Source organism: Aotus nancymaae, unplaced genomic scaffold (genome assembly GCF_030222135.1).
Source record: "Aotus nancymaae isolate 86718 unplaced genomic scaffold, 86718_ANA_hifiasm-v0.15.2.pri h1tg000041l, whole genome shotgun sequence".
NCBI lineage: Eukaryota > Metazoa > Chordata > Mammalia > Primates > Aotidae > Aotus > Aotus nancymaae.
Window position 1 is genome coordinate 9,144,809 of NW_026988455.1, and position 23,512 is coordinate 9,168,320.

At 39.0% G+C, this 23,512-nt stretch overlaps 1 protein-coding gene across 2 annotated transcripts in view; it reads right to left on the reverse strand.

The window, feature by feature from the left end:
- Positions 1-7,083: 7,083 nt before the first annotated feature.
- The window catches only part of CLPX (caseinolytic mitochondrial matrix peptidase chaperone subunit X), a 40,941-nt gene continuing 24,512 nt past the window's right edge, over positions 7,084-23,512 (reverse strand). Inside the window, exons 7-14 of one of the 2 annotated variants that reach the window (XM_064361434.1) lie at positions 20,018-20,194; positions 19,189-19,353; positions 17,998-18,086; positions 16,796-16,960; positions 13,056-13,355; positions 11,496-11,588; positions 10,410-10,516; positions 7,084-7,552 (exon numbers count right to left, since the gene is read on the reverse strand). In XM_064361434.1, the coding sequence (XP_064217504.1) occupies positions 7,462-7,552; positions 10,410-10,516; positions 11,496-11,588; positions 13,056-13,355; positions 16,796-16,960; positions 17,998-18,086; positions 19,189-19,353; positions 20,018-20,194 (1,187 nt within the window). In that variant the 3' untranslated portion in view covers positions 7,084-7,461. The remainder of the gene's footprint in view (positions 7,553-10,409; positions 10,517-11,495; positions 11,589-13,055; positions 13,356-16,795; positions 16,961-17,997; positions 18,087-19,188; positions 19,354-20,017; positions 20,195-23,512) is intronic. The other variant, XM_064361435.1, reaches the window with a different exon arrangement.

Consider the following 23,512-nt stretch of genomic DNA (forward strand, 5'->3'; position numbering starts at 1 on the left):
GTTCGCGACGGAGATGCTTTGAGAAGTGACAGGAATCTGAGTGGTGTCTCAGTAGAATCTTCCGGCGGAAGTGACGTCTTACGACGCGCGACGCCAGTAGACCTGCCCCTCCGGAAGGTTCGGTGCATAGGTGGGCAGTCCTTCAACTTTCGGTCATTTAGTTCATAAATACTGTTCTTACTGAGCCTCCTAGGTGCAGAGCTACCCGCTGCTCATACAAGGAGACCGAGAGATACAATCTCTTCATGGAACTACCTGTCTAGTATAACACACAAATCAAGTAATCATGGTGATTATGTTTGAGAAGTTGGAGAAGGTTATCCTAGAACTGCGGCTGCAGCTGAGATCTGGAAGATAAACAGAAGTTAACTAGAACAAGAGAGGGAAGCACAGTGCAGATAGGAACATCTGCAAAGGCCCTAGTAGATAGGGCTGTGACCAACTACCCATTTTCTTAGAAAAACTGATTATTTTTACTTTTCTCTTTTACTCCCACCTCCAATTTAGCTCTTTGGGAATGCAATTATAGGGTGGAGGCTGTGGCTCACGCCTGTAATCTCAGCACTTTGGGAGGCCCAGGCAGTCGGGATCGCTTGAGAACTGGAGTTAAGACCAGTGTGGGCAACATGGTGACGCCCTGTCTCTACTAAAAATATAAAAAATTAGCTGGGCATGGTGGCATGGGCCTGTAGTCCCAGCTACTGGGGAGGCTGAGATGGGAGGATCACCTTAGACCTGGGAGGTAAATACTGCAGTGAGCCATAATAGCGCCACTGCACTCCAGCCTGGGCGACAGAGTGACACCTGCCTAAAAAAAAAAAAAAGGAATGCAATTAACCTTTACCTTCTCTTCACTAGACACTCTTTACACTGTAAGCTTATTTAATTATGTGTTTGCTTATTAGTTCCAAGGACGAACACTTGAAACCAGGCACCTCTGGAACTTTCCCATACCAGGAGATCCCCTGGGTCAACTGTCAATTTACAACCTAGCTCTGCCCGCTTCCCCCCCCCCACCCTCCTCGGCCTTCACTCCCCGCCCCTTCCCCAGCCCCCTCGCAGCCTCCATGGAGCCAACCAGATCACCGATGGATACATGGGAGTAAGTCCCATAAACACAGCACCTCCTCGGTCCCCCCCGCCTTGCATGCCATCCATGTCAACCAAGTCCTGTCCCCCTACCTTTTTTTGAAACAGAGTCTCTCTGTTAGCCAGGCTGGAGTGCAGTGACACGATCTCCACACACTGCAACTGCTGCATCCCAGGTTCACGTCATTCTCCGTGCCTCAGCGTCCCTAGTAGCTGGGATTACAAGCCCGCGCCACCACACCCAGCTGATTTTCATATTTTTAGCAGAAATGGGGGTTCACAATGTTGGCCAGGCTGGTCTCGAACTCCTAGCTTCAAGTGATCTACCCGCCTTGGCCCCGCAAAGTGCTGGGACTACAGGTGTGAGCCACTTCGCCTGGACCCAAGTCCCCTTTTAAGCCTTCACTTTCTGCTGAGAAAGCTGAAGCAGTTTCCTTAAGGCAGGAGACTGTACTGCCTCTCCTCAGCTAAACTCTGGAATAAAGTCACTTTCCTTTTTTTTTTTTTTTTTTGTGAGACACAGTCTCACTCTGTCGTCAGGTTGGAGTGCAGTGGCAGATCTCGGCTCACTGCAGCCTCTCCCTCCTGGATGCGTGCCACCATGCCCAGCTAATTTTCGTACTTTTAGGAGAGATGGGTTTCACTATGTTGGCCAGGATGGTCTGGCTCTCTTGACCCTTGTGATCCGCCTGCTTTGGCCTCCCAAAGTGCTGGGATTACAGGCTTGAGCCACCACACCCGGCCAGTCACTTTCTTTTTACCACCAGCCTCAGCCTCCCAAAGTGCTGGGATTACAGGCATAAGCCACTGTGTGCGCAGCCTATAATTTTTATTCTTTCAAGAATGTTATATAAATTGAATCATACAGCATATAACTTTATGAGATTTGCTTTTGTCTCTCAGCATAATCCTCTAGAGAGTCATCCAGATTGTTGTGTATCTCAATAGTGTGTCTTACTGCTGAGTAGTATTCCATGATATGGATGTACCACATTTTAACCATTTGCCTGTTCGCAGGATTTTTGGATTGTTTCCAGCTCAGTGCTATTATGAGTAAAGCTGCTATAAACATTTGTATACAATGGTTTTTGTTTTGTTTTGAGACAGAGTCTCACTCTTTTGCCCAGGCTGGAGTGCAGTGGTGAGATCACAGCTTGCAACCCTCATGGGTTCAGATGTTTTGTGCCTCAGCCTCCTGAATAGCTGGGATTACAGATATGAACCACACCTGGCTAATTTCTGTATTTGTAGTAGAGATGGGGTTTCACCACGTTGGCCAGGCTGGTCTTGAACTCCTACCTCAAGTGATCCAACCCCCACCCCCACCTCAGCCTCAAAAAGTGCAAAGTGCTGGGATTATAGGTGTGAGCCACTGTGCCTGGCCTGTATACAAGGTTTTTTTGTGTGTGAACACAAATCTTTTCTCTGGGATAAATGCCCAGGAGTGCAATTGGTGGATTGTATGGTAGCTGCAAGTTTCGTTTTTTTCTAATTGCCAATTTGTTTTCCAGAGTGGCTGCACTATTTTGCATTCCCACCAGCAATATATGAGTAATCTGGTTTCTCTGCATCTCATTTTTTTATTTTTATTTTTTTTAATTTTAGACATTCTTATAGGTACATAGTGATATTTCATTGGTTTAATTCGAGCTTCCTTAATGGCAAATTACGTTGAGCACCTTTTCATATGCTTATTTGCCATCAGTATATTCTCTTCATTGAAGTATCTCTTCATGGCTTTTGCTCATTTTCTAGTTAGATTATTTTACCGTTGAGAAGTTTTTTTTGTTTGTTTTTTGTTTTTTTTGAGACCGAGTCTCGCTCTGTCACCCAGGCTGGAGTTCAGTGGCACAATCTTGGCTCATTCACTGCAGCCTCGACATCTCGGGTTCAAGAGATTCCTCTACCTTATCCTCCCCAGTAACTGGGACTAAAAATACATGTGCCACCAGGGTCAGCTTTTTTTTTTTTTCTAGACTCCAGGCTGGAGTGCAATGACACAATCTAGGCTCACTGCAACCTCCACCTCCCAGGTTCAAGTGATTGTCCTGTGTCAGCCTCCCAAGTAGCTGGGATTATAGGCATGCACCACCATGCCTTGCTAATTTTGTATTTTTAGTAGAGACGGGGTTTCTCTATGTTGGTCAGGCTCCCAAATAGCTGGGACTACAGGTACATGCCACCGCGCCAAGCTAATTTCCTAATTTTTTTTTAAAGACAGGATCTCACCATGTTGCCCAGGCTGGTCTCAAACTCTTGGACTCAAGCAATCCTCCCACCTTGGTCTCCCAAATTGCTGGGATTACAGGTGTGAGCCACCACACCTAGTCGTAAAACTTTGTATTTTGAACATAGCTAGTAGAGGGGGCAATGGGAGGGATAGCATTAGGACAAATACCTAATGCATGCAGGGCTTAACACCTAGATGACAGGTTGATGGGTGCAGCAAACCACCATGGCACATGTATACCTATGTAACCTGCACACTCTGCACATGTATCCCAGAACTTCAAGTATAATTTTTTTTTTCTTGTTTATAACTTCCTCTGGAGTGATAGTATAATCTTTTTTTTAAAAGAAAGCTAGTAGAGGCAGCCTCTCCTCATTCTTCATTCAGTGTATTACATGTAGGATTCTGGAACTGGTCTGCCTGGGGTTAAATCTTGGCTGTCACTTTGTGTGAGCTCAGGAAAGCTACTTAACCCCTCTGGGCTTCAGTTTCCTTATGAGAAGTCTTGATTGTAGTATCCACCTCAGTGTTGCTGCATTAGGCACTATGTAAGTGTACTTTTTCATTTTGCTTGTTCACCATTCTTCCCTATGAACTTAGGAATCAGCTTGCCTGACTTCCATTTAAAATCGACTGGCATTTTATAGGACTATTAAATTTATAAATTTACAGGTAATAGACATTTTAATAATATTAGCAACAATAGCTAATAGCTTAAGTTTTTCCCTAATAATTTAGAAGGAAGGACACAGATACTGTAGTAGAGACATGATCAAAAGAACTAAAGGCCTTGCGAAATGAGGGGGGATGATGAGACCCAGGGTATATGTGGAGTGAATGAGTTTTGTAGGAGGGATATTTCAGTTGTACCTAGAGAGAAAGGATGAGTGATGAAGTAGACAGATTTATAGATGGTGGAATGATGAATTCCATCAATGGTTTTTCAATGAAATATGAAGCAAAAAAAATAAAAAGAAAAAAGAAATATGAAGCAAGGTCTTTAGCTAGATGGAGAGAGGAGAACGTTAAATGCTCATTTCAGAGTATTAACAAGACGTTACAGTTGTTGCCTATTTCTTACCTCCTGTGGCTTCCTAGTTGTTTTACACTTCTGAGATTTTGATTTAGTTTTCATTCTTTCCTGGCAAATTTCTACTTGATCTTCCAGACTTATCTGGGCCATCACTGTCTGTCACCACACCTGGTACCTATCTCATTTCCACTATTAAAATATACTCTAGTTTGTATTTGTTTTCCCTACAAGACTAGTAAGATTCCTTTTTTTTTTTTTTTTGAGACAGAGTCTCACACTGTTGCCCAGGCTGTAGTGCAGTGGCACAATCTCGGCTCACTGCACTCTCTGCCTCCTGGGTTCAAGCAATTCTCCTGCCTCAGCCTCCTGAGTAGCTGGGACTACAGGCACGCGCCACCATGACCAGCTAATTTTTTTTTTTTTTTGTATTTTTAATAGAGACAGGTTTTCACCATGTTGGCCAGGATGCTCTCAATCTCCTGATCTTGTGATCCACCCGCCTCGGCTTCCCAAAGTGTTAGGATTACAGGTGTGAACCACCATGCCCGGCTGTAAGATTCCTGAAAAGCTTTGGTCTGTGTCCCTAGTGTCAAGTTCCATGTGGGACATTTAAGTAGGATTTTCGACAAATGTTCAACAAACAAACTTTGTGGAATCTACAGCTAGAATTTATCTGATATGGAAGTGCCAAGGATTAACCAATCCCTAGAATGAAGCAGCTCATATGACATCTGTGCCCTTTTAAAAATGGCACTGTTTGGCTGTGCTTGTTGTCAATGCAGAATGCTCCTGCACCATTGCAGTATGGACACACCACCACGTTGGCTTTCATTTATTTAGTCTTTTTGTTTTATTCAAATGTCAAAATGTAAGTTCCAAGATACAAATTGTATTTGATTTAAAAACATCGATCATGCTTTGTTAACAACTTCCAAAGCCAAATGTAAGTTGTTGTGACTGAAATGCCTCCCAGTCCATTTCTGGAAGATTACTCTTAATATGTTTAGCAGCTACTCTGATTTCCACTCTACAAAAAGGAAAATGATGCTATAAGGGTCATGAACAAACTTATGTAAGACTTCCTGGGGAGAACTCAAACCATTACTAGGGAGACCAAGGAGGAGAGGTGTTTCTGTTCCATACTATAGCAACCAGCCTTAACACACTATAATACAAAGTGCATTTCTGATCCTATCCCAGCCATAAATACCTTATATCCCTTTTATTAATTCTATCATAGAAAGCCCAACTCTTCATCAACAAGATTTAGAATTTCCTAATAGCTTAAGTTTTTCCCTAAGAAAAACTGTGTAAAAGGAAAGTACAAGAGTCTATAAACAAAAAAAAGAATATTTACATGTACTCTGATTTAAACAATTTCAAATGAGATTAAACTGAATGAATATATAACTTGTATCACCATTATAGAAGGAAAGAAAAAAAGCTTAAAAGGTACCCACATATTTTAGTATTTATGGAAATGATACAATTTTCATTAAGACCTCAAATATCCCACCACTTTTTAGCTTTGTTGTATAATGAAGGTTATTAACTTATATGTTAGTGTGAACACATTTACTTTGGCTGATAGCAAAACAGACATTTTCTTTAACATTCTAAGAAGCCAAAGAATTAGACCAATGTTCAGCACCAAAAAGCAAAACAAAACAAAAAAAAACTAGTTCAGTACTTCAGGTTAAGTACACAATATCAGAAAATTTTATTTAGGTCAGCACATGGCTGTTACTATGATTGATACTGCATGCTATTTATAGAATTAGATATGTATCTTCCTGGCTGGATGTGGTGGCTCATGCCTGTAATCCTAGCACTTTCGGAGGCCAAGGTGGCTGTATTGCCTGAGCTCAGGAGTTAAGACCAGCCTGGGCAACATGGCAAAACTCCGTCTCTACTACAAATACAAAAAATTAGCCAGATGTAGTAGTACGCACCTATAGTCCCTGCTACTTAGGAGGCTGAGGCATGAGAACTGCTTGAACCCGGGAGGCAGAGGTTGCAGTGAGCTGAGATTGTGCCACTGCACTACAGCCTGGGTGACAGAGCAAGACTCTGTCTCAAAGAAATAAAATAAAATAGGTATGTATCTTTCTGAAGATTTAAGGCAGACTTCAATTCTATCTACTCACCCATAGTACTAAAATGTATTAAAGATGGTAAATAAGGCCGGGTGTAGTGGCTTACGCCTGAAATCCCAGCACTTTAGGAGGCCGAGGTTGGCGAATCTCAAGGTCAGGAGTTTGAGACCTGCCTGGCCAACAAGGTGAAACCCTGTCTCTACTAAAAATACAAAAATTAGCCGGGCGGGGTAGTGCATGCCTGTAATCCCAGCTACTCGGAAGGCTGAGGCAGAAGCATCGTTTGAACCCAGGAGGTGGAGGTTGCAGTGAGCAGAGATCAAAGCCACTGTACTCCAACCTGGGACACAGCAAGACTCTGTCTTTTAAAAAGATGGTAAATAAATCAGACAAGTTGGTAAGAAAATAGCCTTTTTTACAGAACCATTTGGGAAGTTAGTGTCATGCCTCAGAAGATAAGAAGACAAGGAATACAGCTAAACCAATTATCAATTATCAAAATATAGTTCTTCAGGGTATTTTTCAATGAAATTTTTAACTACTTGAAAACTACCTGGTCCAATTTTTAAGATGAATAAAATTCCAATATTTTCAGAAGCACATGTGAGTAAAAAAGGTAACACTAAAGAATGGTATCCTAATATTCAATTTTAAAGAATTTATTTTCCCATTTGTAGAGTAACATTATTGTAAAATCCATAGTTTTGCAATACCTTCACTGCCTAAAAGAATTCCTAAGAATTTTGTTAAAGCATATTTTTAAAAAAACTGAACCAAAATAATGTACATTTTATCTCTAAATACCATGTCATTAAAGTCCATATAATGTCCTCTGTTAAATCAATGTGATGTTACAGTAATATACATGATCTGGTTCTTATCCTAAAGGCTTCTCTGACCATGTATGATATCCAAGATAGATCCAATGCCTTTAAAATATCAGACTGCAGAGACAGTTATGATCCTAAACAAAAGAAGGAAAAGCTGTATATACAGAACAGCAATATTACAGTTTAGCTGTTTGCAGCATCTGCTTGGCGGGGCCATCCTTCTTCTTCAACTCCAGAGTCATACTCCTCTTCAGAGGATTCTTTCGTTGGAGCCCTACAATGAAAAGCCACGTTTTTTAAAAATTATAAATGGAGGTAAACATGATCTTTAAAATCAAAACAGCAAAGTAACCCCCCTAGCTAAGAAAGCCACAATAATAGAAAATATTAGGAGCACCTTTTTTTTTTTTTTTTGAGACAGAGTCTGCTCTGGTTAAGAGTGCAGTGGCACGATGTCAGCTCACTGCAACCACTACCTCCCGGGTTAAAGCGATTCTCCTGCCTCAAGCCTCCCAAGTAGCTGGGACTATAGATGTGCACCACCACACCCGGCTAATTTTTTATAGTTTTAGTAGAGACAGAGTTTCACCATGTTGGCTAGGATGGTCTCAATCTCTTGACCTCGTGATCCGCCTGCCTCAGGCTCCCAAAGTGCTGGGATTACAAGTGTGAGCCTCCATGCCTGGCTGGAGCAATTTTAATATTAAGATTGCTTAGGCCAGACGCCATGGCTCACACCTGTGACCTCAGCACATTGGGAGGCCAAGGAGGGCAGATCACCTGAGGTCAGGTTTTCAAGACCTGCCTGGCTAACCTATAGTAAAGCCCTATCCCTACTAAAAATACAAAAATTAGCCAGGTGTGGTGACACACACCTGTAATCCCAGCTCCTGAGGAAGCTAAGACAGGAGAATCACTTGAACCAGGGAGGTGGAGGTTGCAGTGAGCTGAGATCATACCACTGTACTCCAGCCTAGGCGACAGACCCAGACTCTGTCTCAAAAGAAAAAAAAATTGCTTAGTAATATGGGAAACAGACTATACAACCAAAAGTTGCAAATAAATTTGCCAACATTTTCCCTGACAAATTACAAAAAAAAAAAAAAAAAAAAAAAAAGGACAACATGGCTTCAATTGCGAAGGCTTAAAAAAATATTTTCTCCAAGAAATAAAGTATCATCTGTTATTTCAACTCAAATACTTGAATTTAGCATATGTATATGGTAAAGAAGGCAACTACTTCTGACCAAATCCATCTTGTCTCAAATTAGTAAAAATTATAATTCAGATCACCACAATTCCTTTAAAAGCCACATATCAATGTCATTCAACAATAAAAATAAAAGATTATGTCTCTCTGGTCTAAGGTTGTTCGAACCTAAGCAACTGCCTCCAAAGTTATCTTGAAAGAGAAGTAAACATAAAATATAACATACCAGAGTTAAACAGAAACCTAACTTTTGTGTAGGTGACATTAATGTCAAGCATTGTATAGTAAATTATTTATATAATAAATCAGGGGTTAAGACACTGTAGCTTGCTAGCCAAATCCAGCCCCCCAATGCCTTTTTATTTTTTTATTTTTTATTGAGACCGAGTCTCATTCTGTCACCCAGGCTGGAGTGCAGTGGCACAATCTTGGCTCACTGCAACCTCCTCCTCCCAGGTTCAAGTGATTCTCCTGCCTCAGCCTCCCAAGTAGCTGGGACAATGGGCACCCGCCAGCATACCTGGCTAATTTTTGTATTTTTAGTTCAGATGGGGTTTCAACATGTTGGCCAGGCTGGTCTCAAATTCCTGACCTCAGGTGATTCACCCTCCTCAGCTTCCCAAAGTGCTGGGATTACAGGCATGAGCCACCCTGCCCGGCCCATTGCCTTTTAAAAAAATTGTTATTTTTTTTTGAGACAAGGTCTCACTCTGTCACCCAGGCTGCAGTGCAGTGGTGCAATCACAGCTCACTGCAGCTACAACCTCCGAGGCTCAAGCGATCCTCCCATCTCACGCACCCACGTAGCTGGAATACCTAATTAAGAAAAAAAATTTTTATTTTTATTTTGTAGAGACAGATCTCCCTATGTTGCCCAAGCTGGTCTGGAACTCCTGGGCTGAAGGGATCCTCCAGCCTCAGCTTCCCAAAGCGTTAGGATTATAGGCGTGACCTACTATGTCCAGCCCCATTGCCTGTTACTGTAAATAAAGTTTTACTGGAACACAGACATAATCATTTATTTATGTATTGTCTTATAGCTGCTTTCTTGCAATGAGAGCAGTGTTGAGTAGTTGCAATACAGACCTCATGGCCCTAAAGTATTTAGCCCTTTATGAGGCAATTTGCTGACCCCTTCGAATAAGATAAATATATAGGTGAAAAAGGTGTTGAATTTGTCAACTGATGACACTACTACTGAGAGAAAAAATTATGACAGTTTTGGTCTTGTGAAAGACAAGTCATTAATAAATTTAGAGAATTAGCAGCAAAGTTCATTTTAATCTCATTTGGATTACTTTTTTTTTTTAGCAGCAAAGTTCATTTTAATCTCATTTGGATTACTTTTTTTTTTCTTTTTTCTTCCTGGAACAGATGTTATAGATGGATTACTTTTATGTCTCTTTTAAAACATTTTCCTTTTAGGGGAAAAAGGTGGAGAGCAATTTTGAAGATCAACTTTTTTTTTTTTTTGAGACTGTCACTCTGTCGCCAGGCTGGAGTGCAGTGGTGCTATCTCAGCTCACTGCAACCTCCACCTTCTGAGTTCAAGCAAGTCTCTGCCTCGGCCTCCTCAGTAGCTGGGACTACAGGTGCATGCCACCACACCCAGCTAATTTTTGTATTTTTTGTAGAGACAGGATCCACCCGCCTTGGCCTCCCAAAGTGCTAGGATTACAGGTCTGAGCTACCACGCCCAGCCTGAGGATCAGCTTTCAAAGACTCACAAAACATTATTTTATAAACCCAAATTAGATTTTTCTAAAGAAAACTATTTCTAAAGAAAACTTTTCTAAAGATTATTGCTTCCCTTACAAATATAAGAATTTTTATGTAATTTTAAAATGACAAACCAACAAACATAGCAATGAGGAGCTGATCTTAAATTTTATATCTGTTCTGGCTTGAAAATACACTTTACCGGATGTATCCTGGTTCCTTTTTTCCTTCTACTACTTCTTTGTCAACCTCCACACATACGATATCAGAATTAGGGACTTCAAACATTGGTTCTAGTAACAGCTTTTCCTAAACAGAGAAAAAGTAATGACTCACACTGAAAACAGATTACATACAAATGGTTTTATTCTATAAATCACAAATTGGAATCCATTCACTCAAGGAAAAACGACAATAACAAATATATATATATCTTTATATATTTGGGATTGCAGGCACACGCCACCACATCTGGCTAGTTTCTTGTATTTTCAGTAGAGATGGGGTTTTGCCACATTGCCCAGGTTGGTCTCGAACTCCTGAGCTCAGGCGATCCACCCGCCTCAGCCTCCAAAAGTGCTAGGATTATGGATGTGAGCCACTGCGCCCGGCCTGTTTTTTTTTTTTTTTTGGAGAGATGAGGGTCTCTCTATGTTGCCCAGGCTGGTCTCAAGCAATCCTCCTGTCTCAGCCTCCCAAAGGGGTGAGATTATAGGTGTGAGTTACCAGGCCCAATCCTGATTTTCTATTTCATTAATCATATTATGTATATGTCCTTTGTTGCAAACATCTTAAAGTTCATTTTTGAAAAAAAGCAAAATATAATCTAGTGTGATTTAAAAAAAAAAAAAAATTAGCCGGGTGTATTGGCTCACACCTGTAATCCCAGCACTTTGGGAGGCTGAGGCGGGCAGATCACCTGCGGTCAGGAGTTTGAGACCAGCCTGGCCAACATGGTGAAACCCTGTCTCTACTAAAAACACAAAAATTAGTTGGGTGTGGTGATTCTTGCCTATAGTCTCAGCTCCTTGGGAGGCTGAGGTGGGAGGATTGCTTGAGCCTGAGCCTGAGCCTGAGCCTGGGAGGTAGAAATTACAATGAGCCAAGATCACACCACTGCACTCCTTTATTTGAGACTCTGTCATTTAAAAAAAAAAACCCAAAAACTAAAAAACAACTTTATGCCAATTTTCTAGACATATTTTCCAAAAGAAAAAAAGAGAAGCTTAATATTCTCAAAACTCAGACCAAGAAATAATCTAGTTTTTATAGAATAATGCCAACTCACCATTATGGACCGAAGGCCTCGTGCACCTGTTTTTCGTTCTAGTGCCAATCTGGCTATAGCTTTCAAAGCGTCCTCAGTAACATTCAATTCACACTACAAATACATTAAAAATAAATTATAACTTTTAGTTGTTAATTTCTACCTCCAGAAAATGTACCATTAAGTAAGGCCACAATTTGTCATGGTGTTTTGGAACCCTGCCTTCAAGAAGCACTTGTTTCTATCAATTAACCAGTGACAATATTAGTATTATGAGTATCAAGTTTGTTCTTAAGCTTGAAGAAGTTTTCTAGATTGACACGGACTCCCTAGGATTTTTTTCAACATTTACTAAACCTCTGTGTGTTACATACTAGGGATTTAATGATGAAGACATCATTTTTGCCAAGCAACTTGCAGTCTATTGTGTGGTGACAGATGACAGATTAGCAAACTAGCATTTATAGTCCAGTGTATGCACATGGAGCTCAGGGAGCAGCAAAGAGGGAGGCATCTAAATGAGACTAGGGAACCACTGGAGGATTTTGAGCAAGGGAGTAAAAACATTAGCCTTGTCTTTACTCATTCAATAACTATTTAAGAACTTAGTATCTATTTGTTGGACACTGTGCTCAATGATCCATTCTGGAAGTAAAGAGGAATATGATATTTTGGTGGTGGTAGTCACAGGCAGACATGAGACAGGCAGACCAATTACAAATTAAATGCGTGGGTCAAGGTGAATAACAACAAAGGGGTTGACTTGAGGCAGGGGCAATGGAGAGAAGGAGACTGATATTTAGAGACACAAAGTTCATAAAACCCAAACCATTTATCTGATTGGGTATGTGAGCTAGAGTGACCACCAGGGCCGGGCGCGGTGGCTCACGCCTGTAATCCCAGCATTTTGGGAGGCCGAGGTGGGTGGATCACGAGGTCAAGAGATCGAGATCATCCTGGTCAACATGGTGAAACCCTGTCTCTACTAAAAAAAATACAAAAAATTAGCTGGGCATAGTGGCTCGTGCCTGTAATCTCAGCTACTCAGGAGGCTGAGGCAGGAGAATTGCCTGAACCCGGGAGGCGGAGGTTGCGGTGAGCCGAGATTGTGCCATCGCACTCCAGCCTGGATAATAAGAGCGAAACTCTATCTCATAAAAAATAAAATAGAGTGACCGCTAGGTATTTGGCTACAGAGAGGTTTATGTGGGACTACTAAAACTCTATTTAGGCAAAAGAATACAAAAATACACTATGTCACAACAAAAGCATTTAGAATGTCGAGGCTGAAAGGACAAAACAATCCTGTATGTTTGGCTTGGAGGTACTCGAGTAGGCTAATGGCATTATTTTCCTTGGGATTTAAGCTACAATGATGGTTTTAATTCATAGAAATAAAGCCAACTCCTAAATTCTAACATAATACAATATGCCTTCCTTGATTCCTAGATCCGTATTTAATAAGGAATAAGCTGGTGTTCTAGATGAGCAGAATTTGTTTTTGTTGTCAGGTTAATTTATGTAGAATTTCAATAGCAAGAAAATTAAAAATTAATGAAGTACAAAAAATAAAAATCTAACCTTATCCATGCTGAATAAGGCCTGGTACTGAGGAATAATAGCATTTCGTGGCTCAGTTAGTATTTGTACAAGTGTTTTCTCATCTAGGCTATGCAATGGAACCACCACAGGCAACCGTCCCACAAACTCAGGAATCATGCCAAACTCAATCAGATCTCTGGCTTCCACATGACGTAATAACCGATCTTTTTCTTCAATATCTTGGTGAGTATTTGATTCCCCACTTCGATTAGCAAGGTCTGCAGCAGCTGCAGCCCTTCTGCCTTTCCCCAGATTAGATGGTGTTCCAAATCCAAGATACTGCCAAAGAAATGATGCATATTATAAATGGTAGAATCAAATGATACCTTATTAAATACTTTTCATACATATTTCATGTGATCTTTGCAACAACTCTGTGAAGAAGGTTTTATTATCATTCACATCTTACAAAGGAAAACAACAGGCTTAGAGAGGTTAAATATCTTGACCAAAGTCTTATTGCTGTAAGTGGCAAAGCCAGAATTTGAACTCAGGTCTGTCTGCCTTTGGAATTGAGAACCTAACCACTACATAATAACCAACTCTCAAAGAATGAATTCTAATAAAAGCAGGTAAGTAAGAACTAGAAGTCCCTTAGAACGCAGATAATAAGGTTGCAGGGTTTATTCAAGACTTAGATGAGTTCAAAGGTATAAAAACTGTAAAAAATGGAGCTACAGGCCAGTGTGGTGGATTACACCTATAATCCCATCACTTTGGGAAGGCAAGGTGGGCAGATCACCTGAGGTCAGGAGTTCGAGACCAGTCTGACCAACATGGAGAAACCCTGTCTCTATTAAAAATATAAAATTAGACAAGCATGGTAGCGCATGCCTGTAACCCCAGCTACTCGAGAGGCTGAGGCAGGAGAATTGCTTGAACCCAGGGACGGAGGTTGCAGTGAGCCAAGATTGCACCATTACACTCTAGACTGGGCAACAACAGCAAAACTCTGTCTCAAAAAAGAAAAAACAAAAAACAAAAGAGCTACAAGCAACCTAATGAGAAAATTATCTGTAAGTGTCTTAAGTCACTGCTAAATCATGACTCCTCTAAAATCATGATTTTGGTTCGCATACATCAGCCTATGAGTTAGAATAATTTAGATTTTATTTAAAAACATTTCAGAATGACATCAAACAAGAATGCTAACTTTTGCAAAGTCATAGTCCTCAAAAAAATAAAAATAAACGCTAACTTTGCTGAACAAGATTGGGTATATAAAGGCATATGGATCTTGCTTCTATCAACATAAAAGAACTGTACTCCAGGAAATTCTCAGAAAGTTTAGTTTTGCCATGTCATCCAGCTTTTGTCAAATGAACAAGAGAAGTACATGATATGTGCAAACATAGCCTAAGCTAAAAATCTGTTTGCAGGCTGGGCATGGTGGCTCACACCTATAATCTCAGCACTTTGGGAAGCTGAGGCAGGTGGATCACTTGAGGTCAGAAGTTCAAGACCAGCCTGGCCAACATGGTGAAACCCCATCTCTATTAAAAATACAAAAATTAGCCAAGTGTGGTGTGCACCTACAATCCCAGCTGCTTGGGAAGCTGAGGCAGGAAGATAACTTGAACCTTAGAGGTGGAGGTTGCATTGAGCTGAGATCATGCCACTGCATTCCAGCCTGGGCAACAGAGTGAGACTCTGTCTCAAAAAATAAAAATAAAAATAAAAAATCTGTCTGCAATGGACTGAATATTTAAGTGTCCCCAAATTTGTATGTTGAAATCCTAATGCTGTATTATTAGGAGGTGGGGCCAGGTAATAAGAACTAGAGCATATGGAAGGCATATGGAGCTTGCTTCAGTCAAGGTAGTAAGAACTAGAGCCCATGATTGCTCCCCTAATTTTCATTAATAAAGTTCACAGCTAAATGGAGTAACCTAATCCTCAACAAAACAGAACTACAACTTAAACCTTCCTTCTATAGATTTCTGATTCTTTTTCTGACATTACTTTTAAATCTTCTGTACTGTATGTTTCTAGCTTCAAATCCTTTTTGGAAATATAAAGAAGAATTAATTAAAAATATATATTAGAACATGGTCTTTGCTTTTACAGAATTTCAAATACAAGGTCATCTTTCTTTCACACACACACCCCCCAAAGAAATAATTTCTTCTTTCTAAGTTGTTAGGCTAATTTAAGCAGAATTTCAATGACAAAAAAACAAATTTTCATATTAAGTTATGTTTTGGCTGCTGTTGAAATTTTGCATAAATTAGCAGAAAAATAAAAATCGAATCATATCCATGCTAAATAAGGCTTGGTACTGAGGAATAACAATAATTACGTGGCACGGTTAGTATTTCTAAGTGTTTCCTCACCTAGGCTAGGCAAAGGAACTACCATGGGCAACCACACCATTAGCAGCATTATAATTAGGATTATTATTTTTTACTATTACTGAACTATTACTTAAACTAGTATATTTAATGCCAAGAAGACAGCTGATCTATGACATACAGATTTCAAATAGAATGTTATAAAACACAAAAGTGATCACTTGGGGCTATCATGCAAACTACAAAAACCATGGAAAATACAGGTGTTTTCTGGGCTTCCTGCCACTATTCTCACATTACATTTTGCTGTAATCAATCAAAAAATTAGTACTGGGCATGTATTATGAGGATATGAAGAAACAAGTCCCAGACCCAATTAAAAGTAGAGGCCATTAAGAAGAAACACCTATAAAACTAGGTGGGATCACAACCCTTCCTGCATCTGCCAATATGCTCCCCTCCATTTGTGAAAGTCAGCAGTGATCTATGGTCGACTCTATGAGCAAGGGCAATGGAGATAAACTTTACTGGGCTCCACTGAATTGGGCAGGGGAAATGAATAGAAATTTTACTGATGCAGCAAGTCCAATAACGAACTCCCTAGATAAAATATTAAGTTGAACTCATCAAGTTACACTTTTAAAATGCCCATACAGGCCAGGCGCAGTGGCTCATGCCTGTAATCCCAGAATTTTGGGAGGCCGAGGTGGGTAGATCACAAGGTCAGGAGATCAAGACCATCCTGGCCAATATGGTGAAACCCCGTCTCTACTAAAAATACAAGAATTAGCTGCTGTGGTGGCACATGCCTGTAATCCCAGCTTCTTGGGAGGCTGAGGCACAAGTATCACTTGTGAACCCAGGGGACAGAGGTTGCAGTGAGCCAAGATCACACCACTGCACTCCAGCCTGATGACAGAGCGAGACTCCACCTCAAACAAACAAACAAAATGCTCAATATATAGATGATATTTACATCCTAACTTAACATTGTTGATAGGTTCTTGGAAACTCCAACTTTAAGCAAAACACCGTACAACATGTCCTCCAATAATGTTATTTTATTCAATATCATTTCCTTATAAAATTGATAAGGAAAAATTAGTTTTTTGCTTAACGCTGCAGTTTCCAAGAACCTATGGGATGACGTTAAGTGAGGACTTACTGTACATTTTTCTTTGGTTTGGCCATGTTGGCCAGGCTGATCTCAAACTCCTGAGCTCAGGCAATTTACCCACCTCAGTCTCCCAAAGAGCTGGGATTACAGGCATGAGCCACTGTGCCCGGTCCTGTATATTTCTGATATGCTCTAAGAAAACCCAACTCTTAAAAGACGATGACTGGTAGCCCACAGATATCAGAATAGAAACTAAGTGTACATTCTTTAAATGCTCTCTATCCTTCTAGTAACCCCTCAGAAAAACTTACCTTTTCATTTTTCCTCCTGCTGATGATTCTGTCTAAACCATTGAAAGCACCAGATGCAACAAACAGGATGTTTGTTGTATCAACTTGTACTGTTTCTCCACGGAGCTTTCGGGAATTCTTTTCTGGAACATTGACTATTGTGCCTTCTAGTAGTTTTAGTAAGCCCTAAAGAACAAATGATTTACAGCATCACCATATTTATTAGTGCATTATTTATTATACTTTAGACAATAGGATTCAATGGGGAAGACAACGTGATTATGGTCAATGAACATAACTAATCAAACTCTCGTATTTCTATAATAAGAAAATCTAATGTATTTATCACATTAATAATGAATTTATTTGAAATGGTTACAGAACTCCTGATGCACTGTAATTCAGGAAAACAGTCAACCTAAGAGGTTGTTTTTGATAGTAAAGACATAATTCTGACATAAAGACAGAATTAGGACTGTATAAAATGGGGTTCAAACATGGTAGGAATATGTAAATGTCCCCAAATTTGTATGTTGAAATCCTAGCCCTGTATTATTAGGAGGCGGGGCCAGGTAATAAGAAATTGATGACATGTCTTTCACATAAATTAAAATTCTATTCCACTTATAGTATTAAAGTTTGAGACTACCTATATTTGGAGATGGTTTTATAAAAAAAATTCCAGCACATCACTGTGATTATACCTCTCTACCTCTCTGTCAAAAAGTGAAACAATTTTCCTCACCCTAATAGTTTATGTCATAATTAGTTACCATTAAAAGGTCAAGTTGGCCAATAGATCATTGTGGCTTCAATTATGGCTCTGCAAGGAATTAAACACTATTTTATACCTATCTTTTAACTAATTGGAAGGAATAAGAAGCATGTACATAGTTCATTCATGTCTAGTTAGAATCATAACTTTCTTCAAGAGTCTTCTAGAAATGCTGAACTGAGCCTCTGAGGAATAAAAAAAGCAAAGATTAAATTTCATTTTTCCTGTTCTTCAAAATATGTTAAATTTCCTAACAAGGTAATTTGTTATTTCAAATTGTTAACAACTTTCTTTGAGGATTTCAACTACTTCAAAATGGTATGTGGAGTTTAGGGGTGGAAGAAATAAAACAGAATCTAATTGAATGTGAAACCAAACGTACAATATTTGGGAAGCTGATGTATTCCCTTCCTTTTAGTGGGCTTGAACAAAATATTCAACTGCTTACTTGCTGAACGCCTTCTCCACCTACATCGCGTAATTGATGAATGCCTGGCACACTGCCAATCTTATCTACTTCATCCAGAAAGACAATTCCTATAATTTAAGGAGGATTCTATTTATAATATGAAAAAAATATGTATACAAGATAGCCTCAGCTTTAAAAGACTAGGCAGCTAAACAGCAAGGTTATTTGATCTTTCACACTTAACATATGCAATAGCTTATTATAAAAATCCACTTTTATTTCTCCCATCCATCATTCTGTACAACTGCTTTGTAATTTGCTTTATAGAATAATATGTAGGTATAGTAACAAAATCTCCTTGACAACAGTTATTTGCCCCACTAATGTATATGAATTCTTTATAGTATCTAAGCAGGAGGTATCTGCAGTGCTAGTATTTGCAAAACTTTAGATTACTCTTTCCCACCTATATTCTTGTCTTAAAGGAATCTGAACAGACTCTTCAGGTAAACAAGAATAGATGATAGATGAAGGAGTAATGCAGCATCCATGACATTCTGTAGGTCAACAGGCTAAACTGTTTCTAGAGTCATGTGGTACCCTCCACCCTTGCCCCTGCCCTGCCCTGTCTTAATCTAAGCATTAGGAGTCTTGAGGGGAGTTAAAACAAGAAAAGCAATGGTAGTACTAAAGATCTAATAGGATAGTAATTTGGCCTGTTTTGTTTTTTTTTTTGACATGGAGTCTTGCTCTGTCGCCGGGCTGGAGTGCAGTGGCACGATGTTGGCTCACTGCAACCTCCGTCTCCCGGGTTCAGGCGATTTTCCTGCCTCAGCCTTCTGAGTAGCTGGGACCACAGGCACACACCACCACACCCGACTAATTTTTTGTATTTTAGTAGAAACAGGGTTACACCATGGCCAGGATGGTCTCGATCTCCTGACCTCATGATCTACCCGCCTCAGCCTCCCAAAATGCTGGGATTACAGGCGTAAGCCACCATGCCCAGACAATTTGGCCTGTTTTTACCCTACCAGCCAGCTTAGTGATAATAAGGCAAAGCAAACTATGTGGCCCTTGATCAGTATCCTAGAAATCATGTAACATAGGTACTTTTTTGTAATTACAGAATTTTAGTCCTTGACTCAAAATAAGAATTATATTGTCTCTTAATGTTGGACTGATTCCCCAGTATACTAAATCTGGAGAAAGATCATGTTGAAAACATACCTTGTTGTGCTTTTTCCACGTTATAATTGGCATCTTGGAGTAGTTTGGCAATCACAGATTCAATATCTTCGCCCACGTATCCAGCCTGAGTCAAAGTTGTACAGTCACAGATAGCAAAAGGGACATCAAGGCATTTAGCTAGGGTTTGTGCCAGCAGGGTTTTACCTACAAACAGAAACAGTAACTAAAAGTTTGGCACACAATTTTTCAAATAAAAATGCAAAATAAATTTTAGTAGTATATAATAAAAAGTTGTCAACTGCTACATCCTTTTTCTGATATTATTTTTTTTAGAGACAGTATCTTGCTCTGTTACCCTGACTGGAGTGCAGTCTGTGATCATGGCTCACTGCAGCCTCAATCTCCTGGGCTTAAGTAATCCTCTTGCCTTAGCCTCCCTGAGTCCTGGGACTACAGGCACGTGCTACGACACTCAGCTAATACTTTATTTTTTGTAGAGATGGAGTCTTGCTATGTTGCCTAGGCTGGTGGTCTCAAATTCCTGGCCTCAAATGATCCTCCCACCTTTGTCTCCCAATATGCTGGGATTACAGGTGTGAGTCACCACATTTGGTCTATTATTATTTAGATACAGTTGTTTTTTACTTTATTATTCCTGTTAAGATGTTAGGGACTGGCCTGATGGGCAACACCAATGCCTCAAATTTAGTTTGTATTCTATGCAGGAATACTGATAATCTATCCACACAACAGGTCTTAGATTTTCTTCTCAAAAGCCATAATACCTCAATCACAAAATATAGATTATACCATCATTTATATTCTGATTTTTAAAATGAGTAGTAAATTTTCTCAGCGAGTTATTTACCTGACCCAGTTGGTCCAAGCAGCAAAATATTACTTTTTTCAAGTTTTATGTCATCATGAGAAGAATCCAATACTTCACCTCCTCGTCTTTCCTGAGGTATTTGTTGATTCACCTGTTGCTGCATTGATGCTCCTAAAGCATTACCATGTGGGCTAATTCCAGCAATCTGAAGCAATTCTGAAAAAAAAAACCAAAGGAATTACTTGAGCTTCGTTTGAATTTACTTGAAAAAAAGTCCCATAAAAACTTTTATCTAAAACTGAACATCTATATAGAAAAATTTAAGTATTTTGACATTGTCTTACCTACAAAGAAGAAAAATCTCAAATTATCTAGTGACAAACATATAGCACACAATGATTATATAAAGAACCTTAAGCAAAGGAAATTGATTTTTTTTCATGTTATTATTTATATAAGTATGTAAGAATACTCCTTCACCCAAGGGAAGGCAGTGCAATGGACGAGCAGAGCCAGGAGTTAGAAAGCTTTAGCTCCGTACCTTCCTTCCTTTGTCTCTAAGTAGAAGCTATATGATCTAGGGCAAGTCATATAAACTTTCTGTTTCTGTTTCATAATCAATAAAATCTACTAGAGAAACCAAATATGGTAGATCTCACTGTCTCTGGCCCTATCTAAATCTCTAACTTTATTGGACCTGTACTGGATCTTTCTAGTCCATTTATTCGAGACGTAACACTTAACTAGATGTGACTGACACTGCTAGTGAAATATCAGTTTATCAGCCAGGTTCCTACAACAGTAAATCTTTATTCTCACTTTCTCTTGGCTGAGGGAAAGATTATCCAGATTTGTAAATATTCTGATTGTTCTTGGTTCTTAGCATTTGAGTACCTGTCATTGTAACATACTTGTTTATATTTTCTAAATTTATTTTTAAATTTTCTTTTTTTTTTCCTTTTTTTTTTGAGACAGAGTCTTGCTCTGTTGTCCAGTCTGGAGTGCAGTGGTACAATCTCGGCTCACTACAACCTCTGCCTCTTGGGTTCAAGTGATTCTCCTGCCTCAGCCTCCCAAGCAGCTGGGATTACAAGCACACACCACCACGCCCAGCTGATTTTTGTATTATTAGTAGAAACGGAGTTTTGCCATGCTGGCCAGGCTGGTCTCAAACTGCTGACCTCAGGTGATCCACCCGCCTCGGCCTCCCAAAGCGCTGGGTCTACAGGTGTGAGCCACTGTGCCAGACCTAAATTTTATTTTCTAAGAAATGGATTAAGAAAATCAGACTTTCCAATGGATTATTTTAATTAAATTGATAGTTCAGCAGACATATCTATTATCATGGTCCTATTCCATTTGGCTGTCACTTTCAAACTATCTTCATTGTTAATGTAAAGGGTTTATTCTATTCATCAAAAATAATAAAAATTCCATAAACATCTGAATTAAATTGTGCTACCTTTGAGGGTTAATAATTAGTGAAAAATTCACAATGGTGTGCCTCATTATAATCCATACCAACCAAGAAAACTCAGTCTGCTGTATGAGGTTAAACTGTCACTAGCGAAGTATTCTTTTTAATTTCAGCAAAATCTGGTTAGGGATTATGATAACATAAGAAGGGATGTGGCTAAGTTTAGCTCTGCCCAAAGGAAAAAAATGATTTAGATGTAGCTTGGGATAAGCAAGGCCAGCAGGTGCTTGTCATTCACTCATTCTCCCTCTCTCTCTTTCTCTCTCTCTCTCACACACACACACACACACAAATGATTTAGGCGAATAAATGAACAAAATTGCAAGAGGCATATTAATTATAGTGGAGCCACATAATATATTTATTTAACTTATTTAATAATTTAAGTTAAAAAAAAGAAATAATTCAAATGATACAGATGATGTCTAGCATTCCATTTTATGAGTATATGCCTTAGAGTAAACTTGAGAAAACTGTCCTATTCTTTCAGTTAGTCCCTATTTGTGCATCTCTCACTGTGTAAGCACAGCTCTCTAAAATGAGGACCGTGAGCAAGCAGGCTAGTGTAGCAGTTAGCTGCACAGAACTTACCAGCTATGTGGCCATGGACAAACTACTTAAAATTTCTGTGCTTCAGTTTTCTTATTTCTAAAATGGCAATGAAAACAGTAGTTTCTGTCTCATGGCTTTAGTGGTAATTAAATGAATTAATATATGTAAAACACTTAGAACAATGCCTGGCAGATCGTTTTCTAAGTGTTATAGAAGAATCTGCTATTAGTATTACCATTTCCATAGTGTTTAACTATTCATACAACATAGCCCTGAAATGCAAACCAAGTATTTCATCTGGTGCTCAACTTAAGAAACAACACTTATTCCAAAGATGGAGAAAAAAAAGCTAGTTGTGTCAGTCTTCCTAGAAGTTGTATGGTGGTCTCTAAAATTTGACTTGCAAAGGAATTTATAAGAATTAATTTTTATTATACATGATTTTGGTCTAAAACCCTAGACCAATATTAGGGTCTAATACCACAGGCCAGTGTTAGTTAACAACCTAACTTTAGAACTTAAAATCCCACATGAAACACAACAAAACTGTACAAGACAATAAATTTAAGCTTTGAAATATTTGTTTCTAAGTCAGTCAATATAATTACAAATTGCTTTTACATAAGTTCTTAAGTACTGTTACTTAACATTTAAATAACATTAAATCACTACATATATTACATGACATGTCTTTCAAAATATGCACTATAGACTTTCTTTACTAATTTAGTATAGTTTCACTAGCCATCAACACAAATTTATGAGTATGGTATTAATTGCATATATGAATATATTTTTTCATTATGAAATATAAATTACATATATACCTAAAGTTTATTATTTAGATCTTATATTCTTATATACAATCTAATTATATTATACTTACTGTATTTCTTAATTTGACCATGCATGGTATAATCAATATTTCCATAAACTTAAAAATAACTGGGGATAAAAATATAACTAGGGATAATGTAATTTTATTACATGTGATAAATGTAATGCCCAAGTTGGTAACACAAGTTATATTCTCATGGCTCATCCTATATATAGTACACTTCAAATAGTGGATTTATACTACTACTTGGTTCAAAGGCAAATTAGCTAATTTTCTTTATTTCAATTACTCAAACAAAAGGCCATGTGCATCTTTCTATGATATCCCTGGAACCTCCACCCTCTATGCAGCAACTAACTATGTCCACCTCCAAAGGAATAGGTGGAAGACATTAGAAGGGCCACTCTCCTTGGTGTATCAAATCCTTCCACACCCTCCATTGGACCATCTGATGCTTATAGGGGCAATCCAGGGCTGGAAACAGTGAATTAAGGCTTATTCATCATCTGTAAGACTATAAGTTTCATAAATACCAAAAAAGAAACAGTGTGGTTTCTGGCAAAGAGTAGCTAGAAGATAATTTGCCTCCCCCAAATTTCTGTGACCCAAAAGAAGCAGGCCAACTGTAATTGTAGTTTGATAGAAAAAAAAATAACCCAACATACAG